General features: G+C 38.9%; 1 protein-coding gene across 2 annotated transcripts in view; it reads right to left on the reverse strand.

The window, feature by feature from the left end:
* Positions 1-29: 29 nt before the first annotated feature.
* Positions 30-14,711, reverse strand: part of eif3s10 (eukaryotic translation initiation factor 3, subunit 10 (theta)) — a 36,441-nt gene continuing 21,759 nt past the window's right edge. Inside the window, exons 15-22 of one of the 2 annotated variants that reach the window (XM_052151162.1) lie at positions 14,553-14,675; positions 10,785-10,938; positions 7,458-7,639; positions 7,302-7,381; positions 6,710-7,227; positions 1,807-1,945; positions 1,377-1,546; positions 30-676 (exon numbers count right to left, since the gene is read on the reverse strand). In XM_052151162.1, coding sequence (XP_052007122.1) covers positions 504-676; positions 1,377-1,546; positions 1,807-1,945; positions 6,710-7,227; positions 7,302-7,381; positions 7,458-7,639; positions 10,785-10,938; positions 14,553-14,675 — 1,539 coding nt within the window. In that variant the 3' untranslated portion in view covers positions 30-503. Of the gene's footprint in view, positions 677-1,376; positions 1,547-1,806; positions 1,946-6,694; positions 7,228-7,301; positions 7,382-7,457; positions 7,640-10,784; positions 10,939-14,552; positions 14,676-14,711 lie in introns of both variants that reach the window. The other variant, XM_052151160.1, reaches the window with a different exon arrangement.

A 14,711-nucleotide genomic window follows, 5' to 3' on the forward strand; every position in this document is an offset into this window, starting at 1 on the left:
TGCTGTATAAAAATAACTAAAAGTTCCAGTCTGAGCAAACAACTTTATTAATAAAGATTTTTCATATTTCTAGAGGGCGTACAACCACAGGATAGGCAGCAACTACAGCATGGACACAGCCGTAAGAATAACCTGCTGATTTAAACTCAAACCTTACCACCACACCTCCGAGGTCATGTCTGTAATAAAGATCATGTCTGAACTTGCTATGACATCTGCAGCCCATCAAAGAAAAAAAAAATCCTACATAATTTTGTGTGACCAATTTAATCATCTAAGCATGCATAACAAAAAGGAATGAGCTACTTTTCAATGGAAGTTGGAAGTTTTTAAAAAGGGATCATAAATATAAATTGCCATGTTCGAAAACCTGTTATAGGTTTTGTACATCTATGGCAAAGCTTTATGTATTCCATGTTAATGTAAGCAGCAACACCTTCCAACTCTTATTGAATAGAGACCACATCAAGGGTAAGTACAACATTGAGCAGAAATGTTATGCTTTAGCGGCGGACAGTGGTCCAGCCATCATCATCGGTCTCATTCTTGGTCCGGCGCGGGATTTCCTTATCTTTTTCAGAGCGCCAGGAGCTCTTCTCACCAACATCACGGTCACGGGGTCTGGGAGGAATGTCGCTTTCATCCTTGCGCTCATCACCACGACGCCATGAACCACCTGTGAGTTCGAAAATAAAATAGAACATTTTCCTTAAAGGGGTACTCAATTATTTCCTTTTTATTAGACATTCTTTGACCCAGTGGTCTTGGACTTTATACTGACACCTATCTGAGTGTATGCATGCAGTTCCACACCAGAGCCATTTGTTTGTCTCATACAACACAAATATCAGTCTTTCAACCTTAATTAAAAAATATTTGACAATGGTGGTTCGTACAGGTGCACGGCTGCTGCAAGCTCTTTCCCAGTCAGTGCAGTATTTGCGGCAGCATGGTGTTGATGCATTCTGCTCCATGTTGGCTGTGGCGATGTGATTACGGTTGGCGCTTGAGTTCGCTTGTTTTGTTTAGATGTGCTTTTAAGTTTGTTACTTGTAAAAATCCCTTGAGCACTGGAATTCAGGCATACTGATTCAGGCATACTTTTTTCCCCACATTGTCAAATACATTTTTTTTTTTTTAATGAGGAATAGTACACCTTTAAGATGAAGTGGTGTAATTTCTGCACCACTGAATGAAATTGCAAAAATATGGTCCCTCACACCATTTTTATAGCACAACAGATGCTACAGTGTTTACAGTTTTTGAGTTTGTTTTCTCTGCATATTAAGCTGGGATAGGATAAAGTATTTTAACAGCCAAAAAGTAAATGGCAAAGACGTCTCAGGTGTATTTAAGGCAGATCACAAAACTCTGACCTTCATCGTTGTCTTTGGGAGGGACTCTCTGGTCACGATCACGGTCATCTCTGCGGTCTCTTATGTCACGACGGTCACGGCGATCCTCACGGTCAATGTCTTCCCGACGAGAGTCTCGCCAACTGTTGGGCTCCTCAGCACCGCCTCTTCTCCATCCACCCCCCTCTTCCCTGTACATGCATATACATTTACATGTTTAAACTACTGCCAGCAGGCTGAGCCCAGCTTCCCAGGAAATAAGTGTATTTTAAGGTACAGTGAATCTGTTTGTAAGGAGACATAATTACTTAAAGTCTAATATAGGCATTACAATACCAAAGTCACCTTAATTCCTTATATCAGTAAAAGAAGTATGAAAAAAGACAAAACAAAAATAAAATTCATACAGGGTACATTTAAAAAAAGCGAGAGAATGTCATTATATTTTCACCTAGGAGGGCGGCGATCTCGGAATCGATCTCCTTCCTGACGGTCATCTTCTTCACGCTCACCATCATCATCTTCACGACCACCATCACGAGGAGGTCCCCAGCTTTCCTCCCGAGCCTTCTCTCTCTCTCTCCATCCACCTACAAGGGTTACATGGGGTAACACTCAGGTTCCCAAAAAATATGCTGACAATATTTACATTTACATTTATGCATTTGGCAGACACTTTTATCCAAAGCGACTTACAGTGCACTTATTACAGGGACAATCCCACCGGAGCAACCTGGAATTAAGTGCCTTGGTCAAGGACACAATGGTGGTGGCTGTGGGAATCGAACCAGCGACCTTCTGATTAAAAGTTATGTGCATTAGCCCACTACAACACCATCACTCCTATGAATATGAAGCATCAATTGATAGAGATTTCGCGATATGTACATTTCCATGTGCACAGCATGGGATTATCTATGTGGTCAGGGCTTCACATGAGACTGAGACAACTGAAGAAACATGGGTTTTTCCAGCATTAAAACAATTTCTGTGGTGGCCCAAGCAAATTCGATGACATTCAAAAAGGCTTATCTGACGCACGCGTTTGTATTTCACATAAGACATATTCCACAGACAGGATTACTCGCACCACTCAATTTTGTCCCAGTAAAAAAAAAAAAACCTAATGGAGAAAGACAACTCCACAGAACGGGACGAATCGAAACAAGAAAACGAAGAGGAGCTCATTCTTAAAACGGATGCGACATCTGTGGTGTAGATTCACAAAATCTGACACAGAGCAGAAAAATGCAATCTGCAATCTGTGTCGCACAATGATAATCACTCATAATACAAAAAAAAAAATCTGTTTTAGCACCTCAAAATGAGGCACGCAAAAGAACATTATGAATGCTTAAAATGCACATGGCATTAATGCAGTTAAAAAATATTTAGCAAGAAGTGTATATATATTAGAAATGCACCGATCGACCGGCCAGGGACAGGAATTGTCCGAGCATGCGGAAATCGGCTCGGACCGGTAACCGGCCGGTCAGCCTCACGTCTTACAGATTCCAAGCCGGTCCGTTTTGTTGCCAGCAGCGCAGGCAATAACGTCACAGCCGCATGTAAACATGTCATTGGCATGGGAGATCTTCACTGTGTGAGTGAATACAATGGTGGGGGAACCACCATTTTCGGATCAACAAACCTAATTAGACATTTATAACACCATCACCCAGCTGAAACTGCCCATTTTAAAAAAGAAGCTAAACAGTGAAAGCGGCTAAAGCTAGCCAGAGCTCAGAGCCAGCCACAAGTCAGCAGCCTCTTCTATCATTACTTGGTATGAGCAACAAAAATACCAAGCAATTACGAGGAAAATTATGGAATTCATGGCCCTGGATGACCAGCCATTCTCCATAGTTGAGGACAGAGGCATCAGAAATCTGATGCATTTCCTCGATACAGAGTATGCGGTACTTTCCGACATCTCGTTGCCTGAGTTGTTTAATCTCGTGTCATATCACACGCCTGTTATCTGTCAACATTTGGGTACACAAATCCGGGAGCGGGGAAGGGGGGTGCTGGATGGCAGAGTCAGGCTAAATACATACAAGTTGTGCCGTTGTGATTTAACGTAATTTTTCCCACTGTGTCTGATATTAAAATCAGTGCGAAACACATTGCAAAAGGCGTGCGCATTGTCGATATGGCTTTGGGATATGAAATTCAATTCTTCCATCCAGCTGTTATTAAATGTACATTTAAAATGTTTTTTTCACCAGAGCACCAGCTGAGTCTTCTCCTCCCCTCTACCAGTGATGCTTGATTTAACATTCTGTGTCTACTACCTGCGCAGATATCAACAGCGCAAATGGGTTGTAGGTTGCCAGGTTGTGGTCATAAATGATTTGTAATGTGTATGATGTGTCGATTGTGTGAGTAGGATGCGTTTCATTCAAGATCTGGCAACTGGACCACCTTGGAATAATATATTGATTTGATTATTCATATAATGTGGTTTGGGTCATACAAATTACGGGATTTGTTTTGGGAGAAATAACAAAACGGGAGTCTCCCGGGAAAAACGGGAGTGTTGACAGGCATGCAAGCCGTTCCCGAAGCAGTGCTCAGTTTTACAACTGATATTTGTACATCTAACGTAAGTTGAGCGTATTGGACACTTCTGTTTTTCAGATCTTTGGAATTGTTTTGTTAGACGAGTAATAAAGAGAAAAAGGTCAATTTATAAAAATTGTGGAAAATGACATCTGTTATATAAAGCAACTTATTTGCAGTTAATTGTTATTTCTACCTCTTTCCAGTCACAGAGCACTTTATTTTGAAAGTTGTTTAAGTGAGAGAAGATCCTGTAACTTAGTGCAGTTTGGGGGAAATTGTAATGTTTAATAATTTATTTTATTATGAAAATAAAATTTAGCATTGAAGAAAGGTAGATTTTGTTTGTATATGTGGTCAATAATAGTTCTTGCAAAAAATCGGAAAGCGGCCAAGAAAATTGCAATCGGTGCATCTCTAATATATATTTATTTTCTGCAAGAAATTTTTGTTTCCGTTAGATTCTTTTTACTTTCGTATTATTTGAGTTATTGCATTACTTTAAGATCTTGTGTTTGAGGAAAGTTTATAAAAATAATAATTGTTAACAACAGTGTGAAATGTGGCATAATGTGACATTTAAAATGCAACATTTAAAAATGTAAATATATCTTTTGCATTCATGCATAAGATACTCTTGTGCTATAGGCTTTGAGGGGTTTCAGTTTTACATTTCAAATACAAAGAAATATTCTTTATGAATGTTTGCCTGGGGCACCATACCAGGTTTTACAGACTGTCCTCTGCAACACCTTCACTTTTTTGGTAAGAGTTTTTTTTTTTATTTGACTATATTTTTCCATTTCCAAATAAATAGAAAAATAGTAGTTTTTTAATTTATAAAGTAATTAATTCACTTATTGGAGTTTCACTTATAGGCATTACAACATGGATATTTAATACACACTGATGGCCAAAAGTTTGGAATAATGTACAGATTTTACTGTCTCGGAAGGAAACTTGTACTTTAATTCATCAAACTGATCAGAAAGTATAGTCAGTACATCACTGATATAAAATGATATTTACTATTTGAAAAAAGTAATTTTTGATAAAATCTAGACAGGCCCCATTTCCAACAGCCATCAATCCAACACCTGATCCTTGAGTAATCATGCTAAATTGCTAATTTGGTACTAGAAAATCCCTTGCCATTATATCAAACACAGTTGAAAGCTACTTGGTTCATTAAATTAAGCTTAACATTGTCTTCGTGTTTGTTTTTGAGTTGCCACAGTATGCAATAGACTGGCATGTCTTAAGGTCAATATTAGGTCAAAAATGGCAAAAGAAGATACCAATTTCACTAGAAACTCGATCAATAATTGTTTTGAGGAATGAAGGCTATACAATGCTTGAAAAATTTCATACAAAATGTGTACACTACAGTCTTCAAAGACAAAGAAACTGGCTCTAACAAGGACAGAAAGAGATGTGGAAGGCCCAGATGTACAACTAAACAATAGGATAAGTACATCAGAGTCTCTAGTTTGAGAAATAAATACGTCACATGTCCTCAGCTGACAGTTTCATTGAATTCTACCTGCTCAACACCAGTTTCATGTACAACAATAAAGAAAAGATTCAGGAGGGCAGGACAGGAGTTTGGCAGGAGAGAGAAAAGAGGTGCATAATTAATACACCTAATTTCTGACAGTGGTGGATGAAGCACACCTGATGATAATCCACTGTCTTTAAAACGCAGAGTGCACATCTTCTCAAGGAGCCGGTTTAAAATCTCCATGTGTAAACACTGGCATCCTCGCAGAGCGGGGAGTATTAGGCCAACTTAGATGCGTCACAGGTGGAGAACAGACAGGCTGCCAAGGACGCTGCCGCCACAGGAGGGGAGCGCGTGTGGCCATCGGACCCAGCTCATGCCTGGGCCAATCCTCGGACACTTCCCCGCCCTTCACGGAGCCCCCCCATCTCATGGCGAGGATGCCCTTTAATTTGAACACCATTCCCCCGACACTATTTTCTATGGATATATTATGTTTATTATTATTTCCAATAAATGACTCTCCGAGGCTTGACGCCACACCTACAGTGTCTGTCTCTTGCTCACCCCGCCACACGTGGTATAAAATTGCTCTTTAAGGTGATATAAGACTTTGATCATATCGCCCACCCCTATTTCAAAGTATACTTAATTTGACTGTGCATACACAGGTGGTTGGTGGAAGCAAGCTACGACTGTGATGAGATACTGGATTATTAATCTTCAGGAGTTTAGATGCATAAATATATCTTTATAGACACACTGTTGACATGCACATACACTTTTGTTGTTTCTACCTTCGTCCCCGTTTAGCAGCAATTATCACTTCTTTGTGACCGCAACAGATCAAATGTGAGTGCTGCCACCTTGTGGACCAACTAATTAGTGCAAATAATTCCAGGCACATCGGCATATGTTCAGATTATGGACAATATGCAACATCTGGCCACATGCGCTCTGCTGATGACAAAATTTGCATCATGCATCCTGTACGCAGATGCCTAACATTCGTGTCAGACCAAGTATATTTTGGGCTCATATCTGGATTAGATTTTGACTGCTTCACAAAACAATCTGCAGCACAAACTCTAAAGGTCAGATTCAAATGATCAGAAAGCTAGACCTCATTTTCACACACTTTTCCAATGCTGTAATCCCATGAAAGCACATGCAGAGCAGCAGGATCACTATGTTTAGATACATATATTAGTACAATGAACCCTTATCTCAAAAGATCAAGAAAAAATAGATAGTCAAGAATAAGATGTGTAATTACCACTTAAGCTCACACCTGGTCTTCCCAGAGGCTTCCAAGGTCTAGCGTCATCTCCACGACGTGGGCCAGATTCATCCATACCTCTGCGGGATCCCCTCTCATCATCCCCTCCTCTTCTGGGGCCCCAGTCGTCATCTGCCCCACGCCGAGGTGCTCTGGGTTCATCCATGCCTCGACGGAGGCCACGGTCATCATCAAAACCTCTTCTTGGACCACGGTCATCATCACCTCGTTTAGGGCCACGGTCTTCGTCCATTCCACGTCTTGGACCACGATCATCATCAGCTCTCCTGACACTTCGGTCATCGTCAAAGCCCCGTCTGGGCCCACGGTCATCATCGAAGCCCCGCCTAGGTCCACGGTCATCGTCAACTCCTTTTCGTGGACCTCGATCTTCGTCAAAGCCCCGCCGGAGTCCTTTGTCATCTGAACCACCACGACGAGAACTGTCTCCTCCTCTTCTGAAGGAAGTTTCTCGGTCACGGTCTTCTGTGGCACGGTCATTGTCTTCACGCCCTTCCTGACGCCAGTCCCTAGGAAAGAAAATATTTTTTTATTTAACTTATTTTTCCTTCTGCCTCAGGTTAATTACTTTGAAAACACTTACTTGTCAGCAACAGGACGGCGCCATTCTGATTCTCCTTCACCTCGCTTCCTCCAGCCGCTTTCCTCCCGTTCACTCCAGTCCTGGAGAGAAAGCGATTAAAATTATTTGAATAATTTCAGTCATCACCTGGTTAACACAGAGGAATGCTTTAGTTACCTTGCTGGGTTTTTCTTCTGGTGCCTTCCTTTCCTCCTCTTTACGTCGTTCACGCTCCTCAATTTCCAGTTGTCTGGCACGCTGCTTTCTTTCCTGTTCCTCCAGCTTGCGTAAACGGTCCTGGTATTCACGTTCTTCCTCCTCTCTTTGCTCCTGTTCTATGCGCTCCCGCTCCTCCCGCTCTAAAACACATAAATCAAAGATGGTCAGAACACAAGCTAAATAAAACATGCTAGCTGATGGATCCAACACAGAGGCTGACACTCAAGCTGATCATTATGAAGGTCAATTTATCACGGCACATATAAAAGATTTAGGAATAGTCCCTTTTAGGGTAGGGCTGGGTGATATCTTGAATGTTCATGATATAATTGCGCCGATTTTGCTGACGATATAAAATATAACCACGATCATTCAGGACTGCACAATTAATCAAAATATCATCAAAACGGTGATAGTCATATCATGTGTGATTACTAAACCACAAAAGACTGTGATTAAAGACAAACATGTCTGTGTGTGTTTCAGGAAGAATAAAAAAACATGCTTGTGTGTGTACACATTTTTAAATGAAATACTGCAGGTTTAACCACTCACGCAATGCCAAACATTAGTAACGGCTTCAAGGTATTATACAAATCTACAAATGCTGCACACTATAACAGAATGGAGTTGACAGCGTTTCACCAAATGTGGAACATTTTATACAGTCTGATGCACACTGCACTTTCAGTGTAAAAAAAAAAAGAAGCTCCAGGTGAAAGTGGTCAACAGGACAAATCTACAAAAAACTAAATGTTTTCTACTAAATGCATATCAAAGAAAATTATACAAATTTACATTCTCCCTTTTGTTCATTTTGTGAAGAACCATTGGAATCATGCCTTTATTTTTAAATAGATATTTATGTAATGCCTTCAAAATATTGAATCTACTTGGCAACACTGGCTGTTTGAATTAAATGTGTCCTCTCACAAAAAAGAAAAATAATTATAAAATAAAAATAATTTATTGAGCCACTTCATAGCAAACACATAATTATCGAGATATATATTGAATAGAGGTCGACCGTTTAATCGGCTGATTTTTTGCATTTTTTTACATAATCGGCATCGGCCAATATCCAAGTATATCAAGCCGATTATTAGGCAGGCGCATCTGTGGGCAGCCTAGTGTTGTTGTGGAACACATGTTCGACGCACGCTGCCCCTAGAGTCATTTTCCAGCAGAGTGAGCAGACCTCATCCAGTGCCTAAGGAAGGAGTGAAGTTCCTTGGAGAAAACAGTAAGGATTACATTTTTATAACTTCTTTATATTTAATTAAAAACTTTTGATATGTTACTGCCAACTTCGAGAAAAAACGCAACATTACTTTCGGCTACTTTGGATATTGATAGCGTAGTTGAAGTTGCATTATCACCGCAGAAGGGTTGCTATCATGTCACAATAAGTAAGCAAGAATTTTGCAATTACAGACAGTGAATCTGAGACTTTTATTTGTTCTGTTTGTGTGTCTTATATTTGAGAGGGTTGTCACTCAATGCAGAGAAATAATTAATAAAAAAGTTACCAATGCACTATAGGCTATTGAAGGACTGGCTTTGGTAAGCTCAGACGTTATCGCTTCTGCTGTCGGTACTGGAGAAATTAAGAAAATACATTTATTATTGCTATAAAGAGAAAGTTATTTTATCTCGCCAGCCATTTCTATGTATAATAATATGAAACCATTTGTCTGCGATGCAGTTTAGCTATTCGCAGTCAGAGAGAGAGAGAGAGAGAGAGAGAGATCTCTCACGCACTGCTACAGCGAGCACAACACGAGCCCTGCTAAATGAGTGACAGAACTAAACATTCAAACGTAGCCTGGTTTAGATCTGTGATATTAGTCTGATTTTATTTTAGATTTCACCTTCCAAAGATTATAAAAATAATATTTATACATAAGCCGTATTCTGTCTAGCACAACTTCCATCCCTTCACAGCGGTGCACTGACATTTCTCCCTAAAACTCAAACTTAAAGTCAGAATCAGCACGATCAGTGATTGTTGTAAAATGCAGTCTAGCTACTGTTGCTAAATTGCGGGACGCGTTTAATAATAAAAAGAGCGCAAGAGATACCATTCCCAAAGCGTGGCGCTCGAAACACACATCAAAGAGACAAGCAAAGTATAGGCTACTTTGGGTTTCATGTGCGCGTCTAACCGATCAAATATACTCAAAAATATGTCAAAACGACCGGCTTGGAGATTCACTTAAACACAGTTTATGTTATAAATGGATGTAGTTATGGAAATAGTTGGGAGAAAATATGGCGCATCAGGAGCCTATTAGATCTGAACTCGGTCTTAAAGGGGAAGCAGTCTAATGAACATGCTGACGATTGAGCCATTACTGCGAATCAAACAACAAAAGGCTTGAATGGATAACTTCTGCATTAATAAGCATTAATCTATCTATGATAAACTATGCAGTGTTATTTTACAATTGATTACTTTATTAGATTTCTTTTTAGACCACACCTGAACAGTAATGTTAGTAGACCTTCAAGAAATTAAATCACTGTGCCTATATAACGTTTATCTTTGTGTATATATATATATATATATATATATATATATATATATATATATATATATATATATATATATATATATATATATATATATATATATATATATATATATATTTTGTGTCTGGATTGCCCCTTAATTAAAGCTGCATTTGGATCTCAACCTTCATGTCTCGGAGCAGTTCAGTAACACCTGCTTTGTTTATTTAATATATTTGTTATACATTATTTATACAATATGTTTTTACATTATACATTTTTAATTTAAGTGTACAAGTGCAGATCGGTCAAGTGTTCAATAAATGTATTTGTTGAGAAATTTTGTCTATCTTAAGTAATTATTTGTGTTACATTTTATCTTTCAAATAAAAGGTTCAAATAAGAGGTTAAAAACAAGCACATATCGGCCAAAATAAATCGGCAGCATTAATCGGCCATCGGCCGACCCGGATTTCAAAAGATCGGCATCGGCCTGAAAAAAACCAATATCGGTCGACCTCTAATATTTAATATTGACAATAGGCTTGAAAATATCAAGATATCATTTTTGTGGTCATATCACCCAGCCATAATTCAGGTAGTCCAAATACTGACAAATAAAATTAAACAAGTGAACGTGCAATAGTTGGAAGAAAAAAAATGCATGCATACAGTACATAAAGAACAAGTTTAAAAAGATATGCAATCATCAACTATAATATGAACATTCACAAATTACTGATAATTGAGTGTTAAAGAACAGCAGATAAGAACCTTTCTTGAGCTGTTCTTCGTGAATTCTCTGAGCCTCCTCTTCTTTCTGGCAATAGAAGGCCTTTCGTCTGTCCTCTTTGCGCTGCTTCTTTCGATCCTCAAGACGCCTCTTCTTCTCCTCAACTAATCGTTCTTGGAACTGCTTGATTTTTTCCTGGGTACATGAAAATAGTTCAAAGTTTAGTGAGGGAGGTCACGTGATGCCATACGTGGTTCGGACATGTGAAAGGTGAGCTCTGCACACTTTGCTAGTTTTCAACACGATTAAATTACATTAACCGTGAGATTCGATACACACTGTCTGGAAATTCCTGGACGGGCTGTTTCCGAATCTGCTAGACGTAAAAGGCCATAAGCTGGAAATCGAGTGAGCTCACAAGGTTCTGGCTTGGCGATGGGGAACTTGGTATTGGAGGGCGTGTGGGCCATGAGACAGGCCCGATCAATTCTGGCCAAATTTCTGAGATCATCCAATAAAGATCTTGTTACATGAGGTGAGGATTAAACGAAGGCTTTTTTGAAAGAACCACAGCATTTTCTTGTTCCCAGATTTTAAGAATTCGACAAGAGAGAAACGTGATCGATTCGAGGTATGCAAAAAACGCTTACATCAATGGAAGTTTGCTTTTGCACTGATATTCCTGGCCAAATTGAGAACAGATGCTAAGGCTGACCGTAAAACATTCACATGCCCACAGCATGTTTTTGTGTGTGGAGTAACACTCCTTCGGGACAGTTCGTGGATGTTCGGGACATGTTTTCTTTAGTGCTGGCTCAAGTAAGAGCAGGGGAGTCATTACACTAAGTAAGCATCTACAAATCAAATGTCTCAAACAGATTAAAGATAAATTAGGAAGAGTCATTGTTTTAGCAGAAAATTAGGGGCAAGGTCTTATTTTGGCTAATATTTACGCATCTAAAATTGATGACCAGGGCATTTTTATAGATCTTGAAGGGATGTTACAAGCCGCTGGCACCCCTCATGATATAATATTGGGAGGAGACCTTTAATCTTTTGATGGACTTTGAAGCAAAAATGTACAAGCCCCCTAGAGCAACACTGACAAATCTTGGTCTTACAGATATTTGGAGACTTCTGAATTCATCTGGTAGGGACTATACATTTCTTTCATCAGTCCATAAGATTTACCCTAGAAAATCTTTTTTTTCATCTGTTGTTGATTGCTCAGTTGGAAAAATTGTATTCTCAGATCACACCCTGGTGTGTTTAGAGGTGTTGCCACATATGGAGAAACTGAAATGATATAGCTGGAACTTGAATGTATCCCTGAGGCAAAATCCTGTATTCCAAAAAATGCTAAAGGCTGAAATCAATGTTTATATGGAGACCAACTGGTCCTCAGCATCCTCTGTGGGCGTGACTTGGGAGCCACTTAAGGATGTTCTTTGGAGCCAGATCATACAATATGCCTCATTTACCAAAAAATCCAAAGCACAAGAACTCGTTGAGTTGGAAGGGAATATTAAAAGTGCAGAGGTGTAGCATCGAATGTCGTATGATGGCCTCAGAGGACTGACCCGATTGAAATACATATATAATACTATTTTGTCAAGGAAGGTGGAGTTTTGGCAATTCAGGGCAAGACTTTTGAGTCAGAGGAAAAGGCAGGAAAACCTCTGGCTAGATATATAAAACAGAAAGAGTCTTTTTCGACCATTCCCTCAGTTAAATATTTACCTCAGCCATTGATATTCAAAATGCTTTTAAAGAATTCTCTCTTGATCTCTATAGTTCCACATCTTCGTCTAATGTTGAGAATATTAGAAACTTTGTGGAACTATTAGAACTTCCTAAACTGACAGTGGAGCAAAAAAATTCTCTTGATTCTGAGATAACCTTGGAGGAGCTTAGCGAGGTAATTAAGGCCTTGCCTACAGGCAAGGCTACAGGGCCAGATGGCACTGCTACTGAGTTTTTTAGAGCTTATGCTACAGAATCTGCTCCACATTTGCTATAAGTTTATACAGAATCATTAAAAAATGGAAAGCATCCGCCAACCATGACACAAGCCCGGATCAGTTTGATTCTTAAAAAGGACAAAGATCAAAGCGAGTGTAAGAGTTACCATCCAATGTCCCTGATCCAGCTAGACGTTAAACTATTGTCAAAAATTTTGGCTAACCGATAAAGTTATGAAATCTCTTATACATATAGATCAGGTGGGGTTTATTTGGGGCTGCAGCTCTTCTGATAACATTAGGCGTTTCATCAATATCATGTGGCCAGTAGCGAATGATCAGACTCTTGTTGCTGCAATCTCACTTGACGCTGAAAAGGCGTTTGATATGGTAGAATGGGATTATCTTTTTAAGATTTTGGAAATGTAAGGGTTCGGGAATACTTTTATAGGTTGTTTTAAGTTATTTTATAAACACCTGGTAGCGGCGGTACAAACAAATGGATTAATTTCAGATTATTTTACTCTGGATAGGGAAACCTTACTTGGTTTCCCTCTTTCCCCATTATTGTTCTGTCTTGCCCTGGAACCGGATGATTTTCCAGGGGTCGTGGCAGGAGGTGTGGTGCATAAGCTTTTGCTTTACGCAGATTATATTTTATTTTTAATCTCAGACCCTACTAGATTATGCATTGCCTCCACAGATTTATTAATTCCTTTTCTAAATTCTCAGGATACAGGGTTAATTGGTCTAAATCCAAAGCTTTGGATCTGAAAGCATACTGCCCGGTAACAGCTTTTCAACAGAGTGCCTTCCAGTGGCCCAAACAAGGCATTAAGTATTTGGGTATTTTAATCCCAGCAAATTTAGTTAATTTTGACCCTTTAATAAAAAGGTTTGAGCGATGTGGGCAGGTGGGCTTCATTACATTTATCAACGATCCTTATTAAAATGAATTGTATTCCAAAATTCAACTACCTGCTACAGTCTCCCCCCCTATAAATGTTCCTCTCTCTTATTTCAAGCAATAGTCAGATTACTTTTAACTTAAAACTTGATTTTGGTCATTAAGTCTCCTCATAATCATTCTTTTTCTGTCACATTCCTCAGTGATAGGCCCAGGGTAGGGGTCTTTTGTCTCAGGTGTGAATAACCTCAATATTCATGATAATTCACACCTCCTCGCATATGACCTTTCTAACACTAAAAGTGTCTTACAAAAGTTCAATTACTATATTGTTTTGTATGAATGAGTGATCAGGATGGTTTTCACATCATTTTGTAGCAAAAACTCTAGGCTACAAGATCCTGTTCTCAAAAGGCTTGTGGACAAATGTTTAGTATGTGTTACACAGCCTTATTTCAATTACTTAATTTTGTTTTTCCAAAACCATGCATAAAGGTTATTTTCTCAAAAATACAAACCTGTACATACATGTTGCTCACATATTATTGTAGCCCAGTTTGTGCTGAAGTGTTATCAGACTTAAGCTATTAATGTGTTTTTAAGCAATTGAAAAAAGCACAAAATGTCAAGGCATGTCAAAACTTCTCCAAGGCCCAAAACACCCTCAGCACCCAGAGCGATAAATGTTGATTATGTGAGTATGTTTTTTTTTCCTTTGATAATTGTATGAATCAATAAAACTGTTAATCAGAAAAAGAAGTTGTGAAAATATTGAAAATGCCCTTACTTAAAAATTATGAATATTTAAGTCATAACTCTATGCTATTACTAATTAAAAAGGAGGGAATCTTCTATATTTGTCATAAGCAAATACATAAACTGTAAAAACATTAACTCTGAATAAGTGACACTTTAAATTAAATGTGGAGAATTTTGTTTACCTCAAAGATGAAGCTTCGAGCTGCTTTTATTTTGGACAGGAAGTTCTCCTTGTCCTCCATCATCCTGGACATTCTCTGTTTGTGTTCTAGTGCCTTTTCACGCTCCATCTTCATATTGCTGATCTGAGGAACAGATGAGCACAACCATTAGCTCGAGCA

Source organism: Xyrauchen texanus, chromosome 20, assembly GCF_025860055.1.
Source record: "Xyrauchen texanus isolate HMW12.3.18 chromosome 20, RBS_HiC_50CHRs, whole genome shotgun sequence".
NCBI classification, from domain to species: Eukaryota; Metazoa; Chordata; class Actinopteri; order Cypriniformes; family Catostomidae; genus Xyrauchen; species Xyrauchen texanus.